Source organism: Dryobates pubescens, chromosome 13, assembly GCF_014839835.1.
Source record: "Dryobates pubescens isolate bDryPub1 chromosome 13, bDryPub1.pri, whole genome shotgun sequence".
In the NCBI taxonomy this organism is placed as follows: domain Eukaryota; kingdom Metazoa; phylum Chordata; class Aves; order Piciformes; family Picidae; genus Dryobates; species Dryobates pubescens.
In genome coordinates, this window is record NC_071624.1 from 26,924,489 (window position 1) to 26,945,465 (window position 20,977).

General features: G+C 45.9%; 1 protein-coding gene across 2 annotated transcripts in view; it reads right to left on the reverse strand.

Annotated features, from left to right (window-relative positions):
- Positions 1-20,809, reverse strand: part of GOSR1 (golgi SNAP receptor complex member 1) — a 40,564-nt gene extending 19,755 nt beyond the window's left edge. Inside the window, exons 1-6 of one of the 2 annotated variants that reach the window (XM_054166516.1) lie at positions 20,726-20,809; positions 20,148-20,256; positions 18,793-18,880; positions 18,472-18,579; positions 17,925-18,016; positions 17,021-17,095 (exon numbers count right to left, since the gene is read on the reverse strand). In XM_054166516.1, coding sequence (XP_054022491.1) covers positions 17,021-17,095; positions 17,925-18,016; positions 18,472-18,579; positions 18,793-18,880; positions 20,148-20,256; positions 20,726-20,756 — 503 coding nt within the window. In that variant the 5' untranslated portion in view covers positions 20,757-20,809. Of the gene's footprint in view, positions 1-17,020; positions 17,096-17,924; positions 18,017-18,471; positions 18,580-18,792; positions 18,881-20,141; positions 20,257-20,725 lie in introns of both variants that reach the window. The other variant, XM_054166515.1, reaches the window with a different exon arrangement.
- Positions 20,810-20,977: the final 168 nt, after the last annotated feature.

Sequence of the window (20,977 nt, forward strand, 5' to 3'; positions counted from 1 at the left end):
TTGTGCCTGGGGTTGCCTCGACCCAGATGCAGGACCCTGCCCTTAGTCTTGTTGAACCTCATGAACCTCATTACCATTTCTTTGTCCACTGAAGTGATTAAATTACAGTATTTTCACACTGATGAACTGAAGGTGACAGGGAAGTTGAACACATTCAGAGACCTCAACTGAACTAGGATTCCTCCAAGATTTTCAGAGCACAAACAAAACTGAGGCTTGCCAGCCTGAAGCAGAGACACTAACTGCTTTGTTTTAATGCTAGGGAAAGCTGTACTTAAGCAGTTTTATTACCTACACAGAGCCATAACCACAGAAAATGTTTAAAAGCTTCAGATTCAATTAGAATGCTTTCTCTTTTTTTATGTATGTATGCACATATAAAAATAATGTGGCTACACTGGCTATAAAACTACCTGGAAACAGAGCTCCTGGTAAAAAGAGGACAGGCAGAAGTTCATTTAAAACAAGTCATAAACAGTTGCCAGTCCCCCCAAACACAGTCATTGCATGTAAATGCCAGCAGAAGGCATTTAACAAGCATCTGAAGTGGTAAGATCAATGTTGCTCCACTGATGTGGAGGTCACCCCAACGACTTAAAAGGATGAGATGTACATGAATTTTCTTCAGAATGACTGATGTACAGATAGGGGCAGACTGAACTAACTCTTACAGTCTTAAACAAACAGCTGGCAAGCATATTGATTTGTTAAAGACAACTTCCAGCATGTTCTTCTCACCCCAAGAAGCATCCTTTTTGATGGCTCAGAGCAATAGGTGTTCAAGAGGCGATTGGACGTGGCACTTGGTGCCGTGGTTTAGTCATGAGGTCTGTGGTGACAGGTTGGACTTGATGATCTTTGAGGTCTCTTCCAACCTTGGTGATTCTGTGAATTCCAAATGCCTCTACTTGGAAGCCTCCAGCAGGTGAACAAACTCCAGCAGAAAATGGAAATGGCATGCAGTGAGTTTGGTAAAGGCAGGGTGAGCAGGAATATTTTATGGTACCAATCTGCACATCAGAATCCCTCAAGAGTTCTTTTTAGTGCTGCCTGTGAAAGTTGAGTTTAAGCAGAAGCTTTTCTAAAGGCAGCAGCATGCACTCATCCAGCATCTCTCAGAGTCTTTCCAAGTTCTTGGCAAACACAGGGTGCAACATTCCCTTTGAATTGTTTCCCACAGAAAATAACAGTCAGATTTCAGGAAGATCAGGAACACGAAGTACAACAGGGCCCAGAGACCCAAAGGAAGTCTGCAGATTTCTGGCTATTAATCACCCAGTTGACACAAATAGAAGCTGCTCTCATCATTATGAGTAATGCTCATTGCAACTGTTTGATAAAGTATAGAATCACAGAATGGCTTGAGTTGGAAGGGACCTTAAAGATCATCTAGTGCCAACCCCCTGCCATGGCCAGGGAGACTTCCTACAAGACCAGGCTGTTCAAAGCCTCAGCCAGCCAGGTCTTAAACACTTCCAGGGATGATGCATCTGCAGCTTCTCTGGGCATCCTGTTCCAATGCCTCACCACCCTCAGAGTAAAGAGTTCTTGCTCATGTCCAATCTGAATCTACCCTGCTCTAGTTTAAAACCATTGCCCTTTGTCCTGTCACCCCAAGCCCTTATAAATAGTCTCTCCCTAGCTCTCATGTCGCCTCCTGCAGGTACTGGAAGGCTGCTGTAAGGTCTCCCCAGAGCTTTCTCCAGGCTGCGCAACACTCACTCTCTCAGGAACACCAAAAGAGGTAGTTTTGCTTAACTCCACATTCAAACAGTACAAAAAGAGGCTCTTTAAAAAGAAAATCCAAACCAAGATTAAAAATGTCCTGACTTTGTTCTTCTGCTTTCCAAACAAAGACAAGGAACCCAGTGGGCATTACCTCATGAACACCCAAAGCAAGCAAGCGATGCTGCTGGGCAGTGTTAATCTGATCTGCCATCTGTTTCAGTAGCTGTGTGTTTTCACCTGTCAAGACAGATGGCACTTTGACAAAGCTACTTAAAAATACTATACTAAAGAAACACAGAAAGATGCTGAGGCAATCAGCTACTGTAATAAATGGCACAAATCCAGCAGCAGCAGTCATGCATATGAACTCATCAGGCCTCTGCTCAGCAACTGCTCTCTTCAGAAAAGATTGTGCAGTTTGTCATTTAAGTATGCAGACAGGTAAACTAATCCAAAGTGGGGGGGGGGGGGGGGGGGCCAAAAAAGTGAAATATGCCTCTAGGATAGCAAAGAATCCTGCCCATTATTTCCTGGGGTGTGGTTAAGTAGGTTGAGACAGGTTCCTCTCTCCCCCTGCTATGCCCTGGTGAGGCTGCATCTGGGATATTGTGTCCAGTTCTGGGCCCCTCAATTCAAGAAGGACCTCAGAGAACTGCTTGAAAGAGTCCAGTGCAGAGCCACAAAAATGATTAAGGGAGTGGAACATTTCCCTTATGAGGAAAGGCTGAAGGAGCTGGGGCTCTTTAGCTTGGAGACTGAGAGGTGACCACTTTCAGGTCTATAAAGATGTGAAGAGCAGTGTCAGGACCACAGAGTCAGGCCCTGCTCAGTGATGTCCAACAATAGGACAAGGGGCAATGGGTGCAAGCTGGAGCAGAGCAGGTGCCACAGGAACATAAGGAAAAACATTATCACTGTGAGGGTGACAGAACCCTGGAACAGGCTGCCCAGACAGGTTGTGGAGTCTCCTTCACTGGAGACACTCAAAATCTGCCTGGAGGAGTTCCTGTGTTACCCTGCTCCAGCAGCAGGGTTGGACTGAATGATCTGTCAAGGTCCCTTTGTGATTCTGTGGCCACATGAAGCTTTTACAACTAAAGACAGCATTTTATGCTCTTTGGTTTTTTTCCTTCTCTCTATGCCAGCAGTTAAAATTCAGTAATAGAGATGGCTGCTGAGGTGAGGGCTGGGCTTCTCCCACAGCCACAGATTTTGCTGCTGTCTTACCAGCTCAATACCCAATGCAAGCACTTGTCAGAGAAACAAGATACAGCAGGAAGACTCATTGCAAACAACTCATTTCACCTGAAACCCTTCAGATGAAATTAAGGGCAATATAGCACAGAGAATAATTTCAGAGGATTAGGGGAAATCCTGTAGACTAAACTAAGCTAGCACTTGATAACTAGTTTCTTCCTTTCATAAAGGATAACTACAGAAATAATACTTTTCATTGTCTTCTTTTTCTCAGTGCAATTTCAATCACTAATCTCAGCTCTTTCCAACTGCCTGCAAAGATCTTTTAGATTTTCACAGCCCTGGGTCACCAGGCAACCTGCAGCTTCCAGGGACACAAATAATGCAAGCCATACTTGGTACTCTAACACAGACTCTGATGAAGCAAATCAGATTTCTGTGAGTCAGTGATTTCCATAATAATCGTTTCCTAAGAGAAAGAAAAACTGAACACACACACACACACACACACACACACACACAAACCCCAGCTCCAACTAATTTTTTTCTGCTTGTCACCGCTGTACTACTTCATCTAAAGATCTGGGACCATTAAGCTCTTGAAAAACTTAAGCAGAAGAATGTAAAGGACAACACACAGTGGTAACAAACAAGATAGTCCAGATTTTGTAAGACTTTGTCTCAAACTTGATTCAATGTGGTGTCACAGAAAGAGTGAATTCCACTGGAGCTGCTTAGCTACTCTGGACAGCCTCCTACAGCTGCTAATGAAGACAACAATTGGTGTAGAAGCCTACTCATTGACTGAGACCCAACACAAGGGCCTGCCAAGACAAACATACCCAGGGTATAAGACACTTAAAGAGAGGAAATTTATAACACAGGGCACTAGAAAACCTGCTCCTGTGTTTTTGATCAAAAAGCAGAAGCAGCACCTGCTCTGAATGCACAGGGAGGAAAAGGAACCTATTTGTCTACAAAGCAGACATCTTACATTTCACAGAATCACCAAGGTTGGAAGAGACCTCCAAGATCATCAAGTCCAACCTGTCACCACAGACCTCATGACTGAACCATGGCACCAAGTGCCACGTCCAATCCCCTCTGGAACACCTCCAGCATGAGAAGAGCTGGCTGGCCAAACCCAGAGATGTAAGGTGAAATGCACACTTGAGGGATGAAGAGTTTTCCCACAGAACCCATTCTGCAAGCAGAGAAAGGTCCAACAACACCAACTGCTGTCTTCTGTGGGTTCCCCTCCCATGTTAATTAAACCATCAATCTGGCTGCTAAGGAGATGAAATGTTTTCACACTTCTGCTGCAAGAAAAAACCCCACCACAATCAAACAGCACAAACAGGAGCATCAAGTCAATGTATAGATTTGCTCCAAGGGAACATTCTGTTATTAACAACATCACACCTACAAACTCTAAACTGGTAAGTAAGCTTATTTCTGCAGCTAATTGCAGTGAGGAGTCTGACACTCAGTAATCATTTCCAGTAAGAATGAGGACAAGGTGCAAAACTGGGAAAGAAAAAGAAAGGCAGAGCAGCACAACATCACCTGGCTTTTAATCAATGCAAGCAGTTTGTTAAATCTAGACTGAAAGGCCCTGGAACATAAACCATTGCTTTAGGCAGGAGTTAACCAACAGTATTTAGTGCTGAATTTCTTTCCAGATGGTTGACAAGTACCTTGTGTATGAGAAAAGGAAAAGGGAAAAAAGCCATGCTAAAGGCAGGCTTCTTGCTGCAGGGAGGAATCTGCCAAAGGCTTTCCAGGAAAATAAACTGGTGAAATCTGCTCCCTCCAGCCTGCAATGCAGTGACACAAATTCACTGAAAAGTAGACTCCCAGCTACATCACTGAGCTTTGTAAATGACTAAAGCTAAGCAGATCCTTTGACAGCTTCTCAAGTCCAGCTATTGGGTTTTAAGATAAACATAATTCCTTTCTTTGCAGCTGCCTAGCATCTGTAAACACGTCCACATGTGCACCACAACCACTGAAAAGATTAGTTGCTCTAACTCAATTGAAAGAACAATTTCATGCAAGCAAGTACCAAGGGATGCTCTCCCTTTGTGGGGAGATCCCTGAACACAGGGATCCACCTGCAGAGGTTTGAGAACACCAACAGGTTGTTTCTCCTGGACTTCCAAATTTACAGTCTGCACCTCCACTGAACTCCAGGGACTTGTCAGAGAATGGTCAACAGAGTGAAAGAAATGTTTCTACAAAAAGAGGAGTTAGCCAAGAAAGCTCTTTGGCACACAGAAAGACTACTGGGGAGAGTGCCTGATGTTTGAGAGTCCCAAGAGGGGGAGCAACAGCACTGCTCCTTCCTTTAAAGCAAATCTGTAAGGAAATAAGAGCCTTCTCAGTAACCTGCAGTATGGAGTTTACCCAAAGAATGCAGTCAAAAACTGAAAATGAAAACAGCTCCTGCCTCCTAAATGAAGTGCAGCAGCTGGTTGCCTATTAGTAAGCACAAACTCGGTGCCAGGATGGCACCACCACCCATAAAGAGGATTCTAGATGCTCTCTATTCATGGTGGGGAAAGTTCCTGGATAGATTGACCCTCCCATATAATTGCTCCATATTACCCATAGGAACAAAGTTAAATGAACTAAGGGCAGGCCTTACTGTAAGTCATTATCAGTAACCACAACTGTCAGAACGATTCCAGTAACCTCCTAATGGACTGTATCGGCATCTCCTCAGGTTTGACATGCTGCATGCACAACTGGCATTCAGTGGCACTGCTGGCTTTGCTGTTTCCTCTGGGTTAAAACATACAGTTTGGATTATACCTTCCACCAAAGGGAAAACCCTTCAAAAACTCAAGCCAGGCAGCCTCTGATGTCCCACACCGGTCTGATGACAAATGAGCTCTCCCCAAGACAACCTGCCATTACCGATCTGTTGGGCACCCAGACGAGGCAGAGGCACAGCTCACAAGAAACACAAAGTGCCTGGAATCTGTAACAAAAGACTGTGCCACTTCTCTGGCTTGGTGGGGTTTGACTGCAGCTAGACAGAGCTAAAAAAAGAAATTGTTCTACTTCTCATGCAATCCCAAGTAACCAAGGAAAGAGAAGCCAAGGGGGAAATGTCTTGCAGGAGAGCCTCCTCATATCAACAACTGTAATTAATATTTGTTTTAATTTCCAGTGATGCTGACACAGAAATGAAGTGAGAGTTATCCCTCAGATGACAAGCCAATTTTAATTTAGTATGAAACTCTTCAGATCCACATCAATAGAAATTCATTCTGCTTCCTAACAGCATCTTCACCTGCTGTGGTTTTGAGGGTTGGGTTGGTAGATGTAGAAAGCTATATGGCTTCCAGCCAGGACTTGGCTGAAGTACCTCAGGTCACAACTATCTACCTGCCTGTTTATTAAGGTTCAGAAAATGACTGTTACAACTGCACAGTTAACTGCACAACACAAGGATCAGCTGTGGTTCAAAATTTGAAGTGCACACTACCTTTAAACCACCTACAATCCAAATTCAGGATGCAATTCATTAACAGGGGAAGATCTCAACATTTTCCTTCTGACCCAATTTCACTGTCTGCTTAGGCTTCCTCTTTTTAATCTGAGACAGAACAAGACTCATTCCCTCCAGAAGTGAGACTATACTCAATATAAACGAGTCTCTCAAGAGAGAGGAAAGCACTCTGCATCCTTCACTTGACAACGAAACTACAATCCCTGAAAGGTTCCAAGCAAAATGGCCTGCTTTAGTGAAAATCTGGGTCTAGTTCTGCTTCCCATCATGGGTTTGCCAGGAAGCATGTACCTCAGCAGATGGGAGGTGATGCTTTTCATCAAACCCACAGAGCCACAGAATATCCCTGGAGGTGTTCAAGAGGGGATTGGATGTGGCACTTGGTGCCGTGGTTTAGTCATGAGGTCTGTGGTGACAGGTTGGACTTGATGATCTTTGAGGTCTCTTCCAACCTTGGTGATTCTGTGTGAATATCTCTGCTTGGAAGACATAGAATACATAGAATACATAGAATACATAGAATAAACCAGGTTGGAAGAGACCTTCAAGATCATCGCGTCCAAGCCATCAACCAATCCAACACCGCCCAAGCAACTAACCCACAGCACCAAGCACCCTGTCAAGTCTTCTCCTAAAAACCTCCAGTGATGGTGACTCCACCACCTCCCCAGGCAGCCCATTCCAATGTGCAATCACTCTTTCTGTATAGAACTTTTTTCTAACATCCAGCCTGAATCTCCCCTGGCGCAGCCTGAGACTGTGTCCTCTTGTTCTGGTACTGGCTGCCTGGGAGAAGAGACCAACATCCGTCTGTCTACAACCTCCCTTCAGGTAGTTGTAGAGAATAATAAGGTCACCCCTGAGTCTCCTCTTCTCCAGGCTAAGCAACCCCAGCTCCCTCAGCCTCTCCTCGTAGGGCTTATGTTCCAAACCCCTCACCAACTTAGTTGCTCTTCTCTGGACTCGTTCCAGCAAGTCAACCTCCTTCCTAAACTGAGGGGCCCAGAACTGGACACAGTACTCGAGGTGCGGCCTAACCAGTGCATCTTCAACATCATCCAGTCCAACCTTCAACCCAGCACTGCAAAGTCACCACTAAACCACATCCCCAGGTACCACACACTTTAAACACCTCCAAGGATGGTGAGTCCACCACCGCACTGGGAAGCCCACTCCAATGCTTGGTAACTCTTTGAAGCCTAAACCTGCCCTGATGCAGCTTGCATTCATTTCCTCTAGCCTGCTTGCTTGCCACAAAGGAGAAGAGGTTGCCCCCTTCTCACTCCAACCTCCTTTCAGGTAGTTGTAAAGAGTAGTAAGGGCTCCCCTCAGCCTCCCATGCTCCAGACTGAAAACCCTTGGTAAAGCAGCACACTGAGGTATCTGTGCGACCATTCAGCAGCCAAGAATGAGGAAAACCTCATTCTGATGCATTAGTGCAGAGCTTTCCATTAAATAAGCTCCAGAATGGCATTTATTCAGTAATGTGAGAACTTTCCAGAGGTACACTCTGTATTGGAGAAAACCAGAGATAATCACTATCCAGCAAATGAAATTCAACAGCTTGTTTCTGCTGGAGGTTCGAATAGCAAATAACAAGCAAGCACTTAAAGAATAATGAAATACACAGCCACAGTGACAGGAAAAAAATGACATGCCACACTGGAATATTAAATGATTCTCAGATTCCACAAAAGAAGTTCTGTAAAACTCCCCAACTGTTGATTCTACTCAAAAGCAGCAGCTACTTTTCAGAACCAGCCCATGAAAGGAGGATTTCAGCACTTGTCAAAGTCCTAATTTCAATACAGACCTCGGAAGGGGTGAGGGGAAGCTGCCCTAGTTAAGAAACAGTGTTGAAAGCTAAAAACAAATAAAACATGCATCACTGACTTGTTTATTTCTGAAATGAGCAAGAAACTTCAGAAGCAGACAGAGCTCTGAAATCTGAAGTGTGGTTTTGTGTCTCTTCCTCTCCCCAGATCAAGGGCACAGTGCTGTTTTTAAGGTAAAGCCCCCCCGGACCCTTTGTCCATGACATATCAGCTAATCTTTCACACAGTGTTGTGAGGATTTGTTCTTTAGCTTCTGCAGACACTGATAGAGACCTCAGATAGCTTCTGTAGCCTCCTTCTCACGAGTCCAGGGAAGTTCATGCACAAACCTTTCCATTTTATACCTACAAGCAGCAAACAGTGAGTTTGAGGTTCTTAATGCCAATGCCTGTATGGCTGCAGCCTCTGTCACCTGGATAATTCAATTTTACACTGGAAGGTACAAATTAAGTCCCCAGACTGCATTTTGTGCATGTGCTGGGTGGGTTTGTTGGCTTTTTGATTTGGTGTGTCCCTCCTTGCCCCATCTTTCTTTCAACATCATTCACTTCAGAGATAGTGAGGTACAAAAATACCACAGCAGTCATCAGTGCCAGGGAAATCATTGACTACAATACTTTTTAAAGCAATCCAACTGAAAGGAAATCATGCAAATAAACCTTGTGAGATGAACATTATCTTTGGTTTAGTGTTTTGGAGTAGGGTTGGGGTTTCAAGCCCTAAATACAGCCCAGGAAGATGAAAAGCAATAGTTGACTTTATTCTAATGAAGCTGAAGCTATTTTCAGAGGGAAAACCTCTTTTAAATCCTGAAGTGCTGGGCTGATTTTTTGCATTCTTGTGTTAAGTTATTTGTATATCATAACAATACCCAGGAGAGGATCCTCCCTCATTGCCTGCAAGCTTTGAACCTCCCCAAAAATCTCATTAATCCACTTCCATAACTGGCTCAGCCAGTCCTACAATTACAGTCACAAAATAAGAAGTGAAGTTTCTTATATTCCACAGGACATGAACTGTCTCCTTCACTGAGCAGTATTTACTATGAAAACAAGAAAAGCAGTAAGCTGTGCTCAGTCTGGTGTTGCAGTTAAGTATATTATATTCCCAAGTCTCAGAGTCAGTCTGGGACTGTTAGAGGGAAGTCGATCCAGCTACTTATGAAGTGACCCTTGTGTCATTCTGCCACCAATCTTCCAGAGACAGAGGTTCTGCCAAGCAGGCTTGGAGATAAAACCCATTCAATCCCATGCAGAGATAAGGCTAAAAGGAGGAATCACTAATGTATAACTGTGATCAAGTAAGCTCTGCAGCAATAGGAGACAGAACAGAAAGAGAAAATAGGATCCTATTTTGAAACAGGATTACAGTACAAGCTGTTGTGCAGCTTTAAGTAAGCTTTTGCAATAACAAAAATCCTTCTTTGTCCAAATCCCTTGCTTGAAAACTATTTTGTTTGTGCTGCTGCTCAGAGCATGCAGGCCTGCCCAAAATGTCCATGTCATGGATATTCAATGGCAAGTCAGTCAGAAAGGCAGTTACCACAGACAACCTAGGATAGGCACTTGTAAATGCAAGAGCTTCTCAAACTTCCTGACTCCAGAAATGAAGAAAACAAGTCAAAAGTATTTGGGAGAGCAATGTCACACCACTGCTGGAGCTCCTGCAATTCATGGCCAGCAAAGAAACACCTTTACCCAGATTCCTCAGCTTCTCCTTGCACTGTATCTTCCAGTTCAACACAGCAGGTCTGCAGGCCAAGTGCCACCACATCTTGGCAAACAGTCCAACCCAAAGCCATGGACAGCACATCTTGGCCTTTCATAGCTCATCTGGTTTGGGTTTTCCCAACTGCTATAAAGCAAATGATTCACTACCAAGTGCTGCTTCAGTTAAAACGTGTATTACAACTGAGAACGGAACAAGAACTCCACCTTCTGTTTTGACATGGGGGGGTGGGAAGAGTTTAATTTAGAAGCAAGTTGTGCAATTAAAAACAAAAATAAATACAAAATAAATAAGCAAAGCAACCCTTATTGGACTTGACTAAAGCAGAGCTCAGCAGTTCCGAGGCTGCAAAGCACACAGCCAGCAGGCACCCAGGGAAGAGGCTCATCACACTCCTCCCTCCCTGCTGCTTCCCCAACCACCTTGGGAAGAAAAAAGAAACTGGTGAATTAGCTGTTTTTAACTGTCTGGGGTTTTTTTTCTACAGTCTCCTCCTTTCCAAGAGAAGATGAAGAAGATGTGCTGAACCATGTGTCAGCCACAGCAGTTACTGCCCAGGCATCTCTGCGGCCTCCTCCTCCTGCAATTGGAGGGGAGGGGAGGGGTTGGGTTGAAGGTGAGACTACAGCAGTTTTCTGGGTTTAATGCAGCCCTGAAGGTCCACTGCAATCCCCAGGAACCTGAGCAGCACCAATACAGTGGGTGGAAATCAGGGTGTGCAGACAGAGAGTAGGGATAACCAAAGGAATGGAACGCAAACTGCAGTGGAAAGCTGGCAGTTTTTCCCCAACAGATCAACACACCTGTGACCAAACCCCCTGCAAGGTGCCTCTGCACCTCATGAAGCTGACTACTCTGTGCAAATCGGTACTGAAAGGGAAATTTGCAAGCAGTATCAATACTGGGAGGAAAAACAACAGCCCAAGAGTCACTCCCTCTGTTAAGATGTGAGCTGTATTAGGAACAAAGTTTGAAAGCAATTTCCTGGTGATTATTCTCTACTGAGTGTGGCCATTTCTGCCCAAATGACAAGAGGCAATTTGAAATAGTTCTGTTGAATAATGAAATGCAATAATAATAGTAATAAAAATATTTAGTGCTCCAGAGCACTTCACATATGTGAAGCACTGTATGAGGATTACTTTATCCTAATCATCTCCCCAGCCCAGGTATGTATTATTAATGGCACCATTACACAACTGCTGCAGATTCCAGTTATTTCTTTTGCTCACTTCCCTTTTTCCTCTTTTCCACAAGCAGAACACATCCCTCTGATGTGTTTCCTCTCTCCTTTTCTCCTTCAAAGTTTTTCACCCACCTGCTCTGGCAGCCCTGCCCTCTCTGTTCCAGGTGCTAAACATTTTCAAACACACTGGGGTGCTCTGTATCCTTAGCTAGTCTGAACACTGAGCAGGCTCATGTCCCTCTGCATCACTTACAACTGATAGTCCATCTAAACTCAACGTTTTTCTGCTGGGTAGACTCACAGCCTGCAGAGCAACACTTACCAGCACATGCAGTCACTATAGAAACACAGAATGGGTTGGGTTGGAAGGGACCTTAAAGATCATCTAGTTCCAACAGCCCTGCCATGGACACAGACACCTTTCATTAGACCAGGCTGATCAAGGCTTTGAACACTTCCATGGCTGTAGCCTTCACTTCTCTGGGACAACCTACTCCAGAGCCTCACCACCCTCAGGATGAAGAACTTCTTCCTAATGTCTAATCTAAAATCAAGCTTCTTCCAGTTTGAAGCTATTACCCCTTGTTCTAGCACACAAACCTGGGTAAAAATCCCTCTCCAGCTCCCCTGGAGCCCCCTTCAAGTACTGAAAGGCTGCTAGCAGTCAGTTGAAAACAATTAAAAGCACAGCTAAAGGCACAGGCACCTGCTTCACCACCAGCCACTTCTTTTGGGAAAGAAGAAATGCCTGATTGCTGAGCACTGGAGCTGAGTAACAGTCATACAGCAGCCTCAGAGTGACAGAACAAAGGCCCCACAGCACATGCTGGTGATCACCAAGCGATCTCCTTTTCATCCAGTTTTACAAGGAATTAATCATGGGTAATAAAATCTGCAATTTCTATCCAATCCTTGGAAGCCTCCATCAATTTTTACACAATCCATCAGTATCCCCTGATATCTCAGTCACATACAGGGACAGAAGGGACAATAGCCACTCTCACACAGACGCTACTGCGAACTGAATCAAACACATAAGTCCTTCCTCTGCCAACTTAGACTAAAACTCATCAATAACTGCAGGGCTTCCCAGCTGACAGGACTCTTTCCTCTGAGGCAGCACTTTTAAAGCAGATTTGAAAATGCTAAGCTAGATCTATTCATCACAATTGTTCCCTTTAGATGGAAAGCAGGATTAGACAAAAAGGATGACTTGTTTACTTCCCTGAGCAAACAGCAATGCTGCAACATCTCCAGTGGATGGCATGGACCAGAGAAAACAAGTGGGCAAATACCAACATGGCCTCTCTGGGTTTGCTATTTCCTTAAGCATCTCCCCTGCAAAAGAGCTGAGGTAGGAGGCAAAAACACTAACGAGGCATCACTATTTGACAAGCCATCATCCAGCCCCAGTTTAATTAACAGGTGTTAAATTTTTGATTAAAACCAAAAACTAGCCATTTTTGGTTCTCTCTCTCCAGTGGTTAAGCAAAACTATCCTGAAATTGCCTCCCACCTCCAGTCAATACCATTTCTAGGTAAACCTCCCTTCCCACCAAATCTCAAACCAGCTAATTGATAAATCAGTTGATCCAGCAGCAAAATTTTCAGTTGAAGAGAGAATCACAGATTCACAAAACACACCAGGTTGGAAATGAGCCTCAAAGGTCATCTTTTCCACCACCCCCCTGCAGTCAGCAGGGAGACCTCCAACTAGACCAGGGCCACAGCAAGTCCAGCCTTGAATGCCTCCAGGAATGAGGACTCAACCACATCCCTGGGCAATCTGTTCCAGTATTTTACCACCCTCATACTCAAGAACTTCCCCCTAATATCTAACCTAAATCGACCCTGCTCCAGTTTCAAACCATTGCTCCTCATCCTATGGCTACAAGCCCTCCTAAACAGTCCCTTCCCAGCCTTCCTATAGGTCATCTTCAGATACTGAAATACAGCACACAATTAGCCTTCCCTAACCCCCCTACAGCAGAACACAGCAGCACAAAGGCCTGCAGTCTCCCAGCTCAAGGTCTGTCCCAGAAGCACCATAATCTCAGGGTGGAAGTGCACAAGATCCTTGTGCCAGCAGCACTGACACAGCAGCCAGCCCCACCCAGGGAAAGCAAAGCCAAATGGGTGCATGATCCCCACAGCTTCATGGACAGGAGTGTACTGCAAAGGCTTGCACAGTGCTTCAGCTGCAGGGATTCCCTTGCTACTTCATAGATGTTAGATCCTTTCATTCATCAAAATCTTGTACTCACAGAGTTTTTTATTGCCCCTCCTGTTTCATGATTACCTACACATGCAAACTTTAGACAAACTGATTCCCCTTCCTTCTTCCTCCAGAAGAGATGATGTTCAAAATGTGACAGAAAAATAAGGCTTATTTTGGAGAGAAGCTGAACCTCTCTGCTTTTTGCCCAAGTCCCTCTTGGAGAAAAGCTTTCTGGCTCTCTTCCTCTTCCTCCCAAGTGAGATCCTACCACAAACAATACTGCCTCAGGCTGCCAGCACACTTTTAAAGAGCAGTCAGGGAAAAGGCTGCCAAGAGTAAACTCAAGTTTCTGCTCATCCTGCCTCACATGGCAGTGCATAAAGACAACAGCTCACAGGCAAGTCTGGTACTTTGCAGTGGGGAAGAGCTCACACCCCCTCCATTAGCAGATGATGGAATAAATATGTAATAGGTTAAAGGACTTCATATCATGAATTAAGCAGGGTCAAGACCATGTGAACCCTCCACTATTTGATCCAAACACACTGCTCCTGTGGCATCACCTGATACTTTGCAGCATCCAGTAACACACTTGCAAAGTTTAGGTTCCCCATCTCCATTTTTCAAGCTCCTCTCATAGGATTCACAGCTCCATTCCAAATGAATTTTTACTGTTGTGGGTTTGGGACAATGCATCAATCAGCCCTATCAATCAGCCTAGCACCACCATTTCCTGCACTGCAAATACCCAGCATCAAGACTCAGCTAAGGCTTGATACCTTCTCCTAGGAGCATGTGTGGTGTTAACCTGCCAGCTCCTGGAGATTTCTTGGGATTTTTTTTGGGTGAGCTTTTTACAGCCTTTTTTTGGCATGAATGGTTCATTAACTGCTTTCTCTGTTGAAACTCTTTAATCATTTCCCCTGCCAGTATCTATTTCTGAGCTCACTGCTACTCAATTGAAAAGTTTGAACATCTTGCAGGCTCTGATTCCTCGCCAAGGTTGTCTTCTGCTTCTATGCCAGGTTTCTTCATACACCTTACAGTTATCTCCACCTTGCAGTGGCATTCCATGATTAGTTTTGGCCCTGCTTCCTGAAGATCCCCAAGTCACACTTATTTCTGGCTGCCTTGTCCTCATTGTTGTGGGTTTTTTTCCCCTCCCTTGTTTTAGTTTGTGGGGGTGTGGTTTTATTTTAAGTCTTGACACTTCCAAATAACCACCCAGAAGATGGTTTAACTCTTTCTGAAGGTACCTTAATTAATTCCATTTTTCATGTGTTTTGATCCTAAAAGCACACTGGAGAGTTTAGTAGGTTTAACACTAAACAGATCATAGAATGGCTTAGGTTGGAAGGGACCTTAGAGATCATCTACTCTAACCAGCCTAAACCTACTGCTTTTCAGTCTAAACCTCAGCTCTCCATGGGGGCTTCAGCTTATAGAACCCTCCAGGGGGACCTTACAGCTCCCTTCCAGTATCATAGTATCAGTCAGGGTTGGAAGGGACCACAAGGATCATCTAGTTCCAACCCCCCTGCCATAGGCAGGGACACCTCACACTAGATCAGGCTGGCCAGAGCCTCATCCAGCCTGGGCTTAAACACCTCCAGGGACGGTGCCCCAACCACCTCCCTGGACAACCCATTCCAGAGCTTCACCACTCTCATGGTGAAGAACTTCCTCCTCACATCCAGTACCTGAAGAGATCCTACAGGAAGGCTGGAGAGGGACTTTTTATAAGGGTGTCTAGCAACAGGACAAAAGGAAATGGTTTGAAGTTGAGGGAGAGTAGGGTTAGACTGGATCTTAGGAAGAAGTTCTTCAGTCCAAGGGTGGAGAGACACTGGAACAGGCTGCCCAGAGAGGCTGTGGCTGCCTCCTCCCTAGGGGTGTTCAAGACCAGGTTGGATGAGGCCTTGAGCAGCCAAGTCTAGATGAGAGGTGTCCCTGCCCATGGTGGGGAGGCTAAGGTCCCTTCCAAACTGAGCCATTCTATGATGTCCCAGTGAATGCTAAGCTCAAATTCTGCAGGCACCTGACAGATCACTTTCCCCAAACGTTTTAAGCTTTCCTCTCTTCACTGTTTCAATCTTTCCACAACAAAGCACTGGGAGGAATGTCAGTTTCTCAGAAACAGATTTTACAACCCCAGCAGTATTTTATTGGCAGCTTTAACACAATGCCAAATGCCAGTTAAGTATTTACTGTGAGTGTTAAGCTCTCCAATAAACCAAAAAATGAATAAAGCAAACCAAAAAAACTGCAACCCCAACATCTTGAACAATCAGGTTTGCTCAGATTAGCTGACAGTGATTCTTCAAAGGACAATCTCTCAGGTAATATCCACCTCCAAAATATTAAGATTCAAGCTGTTTATTTCCTCAGCATACACATTTGACACAATCAACCTGACAACAGTCTCATTTAAGCTTTAAATCAGCTCATTTCTAATTCTAAAGGTATTAAAGAAAATTGAGGATGAAGTGGTGGTGAGCCACAATGAAAAAAACATTGAGTTGAATTCTCTGTAAAAAGCTTTTTTGTGCAGTTCTGGCCAGAAGCTGAAGTTCTCTTTAAGACAGCACATTTGAGTAAGCCACAGGTAATTGTTTACTTATTAATTTCTTTTCAGTGAAAGCCTGCCCTCTGGTGCAAGAGAGGCACTTAGCATGACTACAGCCTGGCAGAGCACTGATACCTCCTGGCTACCTAGAAACCATGAACCTTCCAGCCTCTTCCTCCAGAGTGTGCTGCTCTCTCTCAACGGGAACACACAACCCATAACCTAACATCCTCCCAGCAACAAGAATCAAAAGGAAGTGCTTCCCATTTCCTTCCTTCTATGAACAAACTCTTCCCCATGAGGGTGGTGAGGCACTGGAACAGGTTGCCCAGAGAAGCTGTGGAGGCTCCAACCCTCCAAATGTTCAAAGCCAGACTGGATGGGGCCTTGAACAACCTGGTCCAGTATAAAGCATCCCTACCCATGAATTGGAATTGGGTTGGAATTAGAGGATCTTTATGGTCCCTTCCAACCCCAGTAATTCTGTGAGACTATGATTTTGTTGGTTCTCTAGGCTAAAAAACTACTTGCCCATCAGCTGCAAAGTCCACAGGGAATTCTGAAATTAGCCTCTTCCATCTCCTTTTGTACACATTCAGTAGAGACAAAAGGACAAACAGGTTGCTCTCAGCCTAACCAATTAAAAGTAAAAACAGCTGAATCACTGAGACTTTGTTGCATTTCCTAAGCCTCATTCCAGTTAGTATCCCACAAAGCCTCCACTTTCTTCAGATGAGAGGACAACATGCATGAACTCTGAGTCACAAGGGACTTGCGAAACCTCAGTGAGGACAACGCACAAACGTCACTTAGTGCTGGCAGGATCCTGAAGTGAGAATCACTGAAACCTGCCATGACCACTGCACAGTCAGCATGAGCCAGAAATGTTCACAGAGTCACAGAAGCAGCAGCACTGTCAGAGGACACACAGTGCGAGGCATCCAGCGTGGGCACAAAGCTCTGACCCATGCTTGAAAGGAAGCAAGGTTTGTCCCCCAGCGCAGTCAGACAGCTCCAAGAGCAGCAAGAAACAAGAGAGACCTACTTCCGAAGGTGTTCGTGCTCCTTCAGGAAAAGTTCTGTTCTTCTGTTGTTCACTCCAGACCCACTTTTATATGATCTGAAATGTACAAAAAAAATAAAGAGTTGAAAAATACTTTTCCAGAAGGTTTTCATGAGATGCTATGAACTGATTCAGATAGTTATCGGGCTTTGGTACTCTGAAGTACCAAACTACTTGCTTAGCCTGGAGAAGAGGAGGCTCAGGGCAGACCTTCTTGCTGTCTACAACTACCTGAGGGGAGGATGTAGCCAGGTGGGGGTTGGTCTCTTCTCCCAGGCAACCAGCACCAGAACAAGAGGACACAGTCTCAAGCTGTGCCAAGGGAGGTTTAGGCTGGATGTTAGGAAGAAGTTCTTCACAGAAAGAGTGATTGCCCATTGGAATGTGCTGCCCAGGGAGGTGGTGAAGTCACCATCACTGGAGGTGTTTAGGAAGAGCCTGGATGGGGTGCTTGGTGCCATGGTTTAGTTGATTAGATGGTGTTGGAGGATAGGTTGGACATGGTGATCTCAAAGGTCTCTTCCAACCTGGCTAATTCTATTCCATTCTAAGTGACCAAACACAAAAATTCCAGACATTCTTAATGTGACTTGGCACAGCCTCAAAGTGCCACTTTCAAACCATGAATTCCTTCTCAGTTGAAAAATACCAAACCAAACCAGAATCTTATCATGCCTTTAATAAAGCCATCCTTTAGCTGAATGACTTTTCAGCTAAACAACCCAACCCAAATCTTCTCATCACTTTTATCAAAGCCACCAACTAACTTTTTTTGCTCTGTTCACAGCCCAGAGGAATAAGCAGTGCCAAGGATTCTGCTACAGGAGGGCTGCCTTCTCCTCCCTCTAAGGACAGTGCCATTGCTGTCACACACACCAGCACTTACTCGATGTCTTTCCGTACGGATCCCAACAGGTTCTCCCTTTCTCGTATTGCCAAGAAGTTGGCTTTGGTTTTGTGGAATTCATGTGTATAATCCTGCAATGGAACAACCACCCCAAAATGAGGAACAGGAGACCAGTTTAACAAACAGTATGCTCAAGTTAGAGACCTAACCATCTCTCAAAATGTTGGAGTGAGGTGGGGGTTGGTCTCTTCTCCCTAGTATCAGGGAGGGAATGGCCTGAAATTGTGCCAGGGGAGGTTTAGACTGGATAGCAGAAAAACCTTCTCTCCTGAAAGAGTGGTCAGGCATTGGAAGAGGGTACCCAGGGAGGTGGTGGAGTCACTGTCCCTGGAGGTGTTCAAAAAACAAGTAGACATGGGGACACAGTTTTATGGCCATAGAGGTCTTAGTTTGATGGTTGGACTTGATGATTTTGGAACTGTTTGGATTGGAAAAGATCCCTATGACTGTGGTGAGACAGGCATGCTGTGGTATCAGTCCTACCAGTTATTATTCCAAACAAGTAAGGAGGAGGGATGCTTGTTACCTGCAGTATGTCTCTGTGGCGCTGTAACGTGTGCATCAGAGCAGCGTTCAGGGAGGGGACTCCTGCGCTGTTTGTGTACTCTGCCATTTTGTCATTTATTCCTGTAAGCTACAGAAAGAAAGCAAACAAACCACCCAAACCCAGGGAATGGTTCAGTCTTGTGAGAAAGTTGCAGGGCAGGAGTTGTAGAAGGTAGCTCTAACAACAGACACATGCCTTCTGAAACGCTTCTCTAACACCCACACCCTGCCACCCATCACAGAAACCAGCACTGCAGTGATTCCCCAGGGGCTGAAGGGAGACCACAGTAACTTCAGTTACCTTTCCCAGGAGCTGCTCAATCTCCACAGCCATGGTCTCAAACATTCTGTCCTGACTTGATCCATTTAAGAGAGGAGTTGTGTCAGAGCTAAGGAAAAAGAGGAGGAGGAGTTACTGAGAAGTCCCTCAGCTTTTCATGAAGCCAAGAAATAAGGAAACACTACTATCAAGTGCTGGCAAGTTCCACTACCCAGGTTTCCCAGAGACGTGAATTAAGCTCAGAAAAATTACCATTTTCTTATCACAACTTGAACTCTTACCTAAACTTAACAAGTATCACCTGGGGAAAATGCATCCCCTTGGAAGAAATGCCTGACACCACACAGCAGCCTGCTAGCAGCTCAGCTCTGAAGCCTGGGCCATTCTCCCCCTAGCTTTGAGCTCAGTTTATTTATTTACTGCACTGTTAGCATGTTACACCAGCTACACAATTACACCTTAACAGCACAGTGCTAAGACAACCCACTAATCTAGTAAGCAAACAGTGTTCTGAAATACAAGCCACACAACTTCAGAGTTTCACACCATCCACATTCCCTGCACTCCTTAAGATAAACTAAAGCTATCAACACATGCAGCAGTCGCACTCAAGTGATACACAGTGTTGGACTCAATGAGCATAGAATGGCAGTTTTTAAAGGTGGTGCACAGGGACAGAGAAGTTTGCTAATCAGTGCTATGGAACTGCAGGGAACACCTCAACTCAGGCCCACAAGCTAGAAAGGTTTTATCCTATTAATTCTTCAGTCAAACATGAATTTGCCTAAAGCAAGCAGAGATAATTTATGGGTATCGATTCACATGTACATTTTAAATCTTGTTCATAGGAACATACACACAGCTCTCTCTCTGCTCCTATTATTTCTCATCTTAGGAGAAAGCCAGAAAGAAAGAGCTGCTCCCCTACACAACCTTGAACCAGTCATGGCTGCTCAGTGCTCCAGTTCCTTTATCAATTAAACAGGGATCATGAACACTGCACCAGCCCACCTGGGAGGTGCAAGGCTGAACTCCCCTTATAATGAACTGCCTGGAAGCTACTGCTAGTTTAATACAAGAAAACGCTGGGAAATAAGCCAATGTGGTGAGCAGTCAAAAGCTCTGTCACTAGTTCACAGGCTAACCGTACAGCTCCAAACTGAAGCCTGACCTAGGCTCTCACGATGCAGCGCTGCAGCCCACACACCTTCCTGACTCACTTGTCAATATCATTTAATCTTGCATCAAGACCAACACCAGCTCACAGTGCCACAAACTGTTGAAACGAGCTTCTTTAGAAGCTAAATATAGAAGCCACAGGTGGGACCAAGCATTCAGCAAATCGTAAAGGTAAAGAAACGGTCTAGTACCTATACCTGTCGCGCCTTCCGTCTCGGGTGCCGCTGTAGCTGGTGCAGAGTTTGCTGAAGGAGACCAGCTTCAGGTCCAGCTCGTTCTCCAGCTGCCGCGCCTGCTTCCTGAGATCTGCACAGGGCGGCCCAGGGCGGGAGGGAAGTCACAAAGCCGCAGGGAGACCCCAGGCCTTTAGGGGCTGCATTTTCACTACCCCTCGGAGCTTCAGAGAAGGGAAGCCCACAGAGAAGGGGCGACCGACAGCGGGGGCCCTCGCAGAAGGGGAAGCACCCCATACTGAAAGCAGGGAGCACGGCTGAACTCCCGCAGGCCCTATCTCACACGACCGGGAGGGTCGGGCGCGGGGTGCCGCCCCTCTCACCGCGGGCCCCGGAGCCTCCCCGCCGCAGGGCTCCGTTGGGCACCGACGCCTCATGGCTGAGGGTCTATGGCAGCCTTCCGGGCGCGGGCGGTGCCGGCCTCCCAGAAGCGGACACAGGAGACCTGGCGGCGGTTCCGCCCTGCCCGGACCGGGCTGTACCCCCGGAGCTCCCCGAAGCGCGCAGCCGCCCCGTCCCCGCCGCCCTCAGGCCCCACTTGCCTTCCCAGTAGTTGCTGCTCCCCGCCGCCATCTTTGTTGTCCAACGTCAGCCGCGGCCCGGCGAGACCGCGCCGCCGAGCAGCGCAGGCCAGAGCGCCGTCCTGGAGGCGCGGCGCCCGATGGGACGGCCGGAACTTCCCCACAGCGCCACCCAGCGACGGGGAGGCGCCTGGCCCCCGCTGCCCCTCTGCGCCGCGCTCGCACGCAGCCGGGTGCCGCTTGCCCCCGGCCGCCCCGCATCCCCCTCCCAGC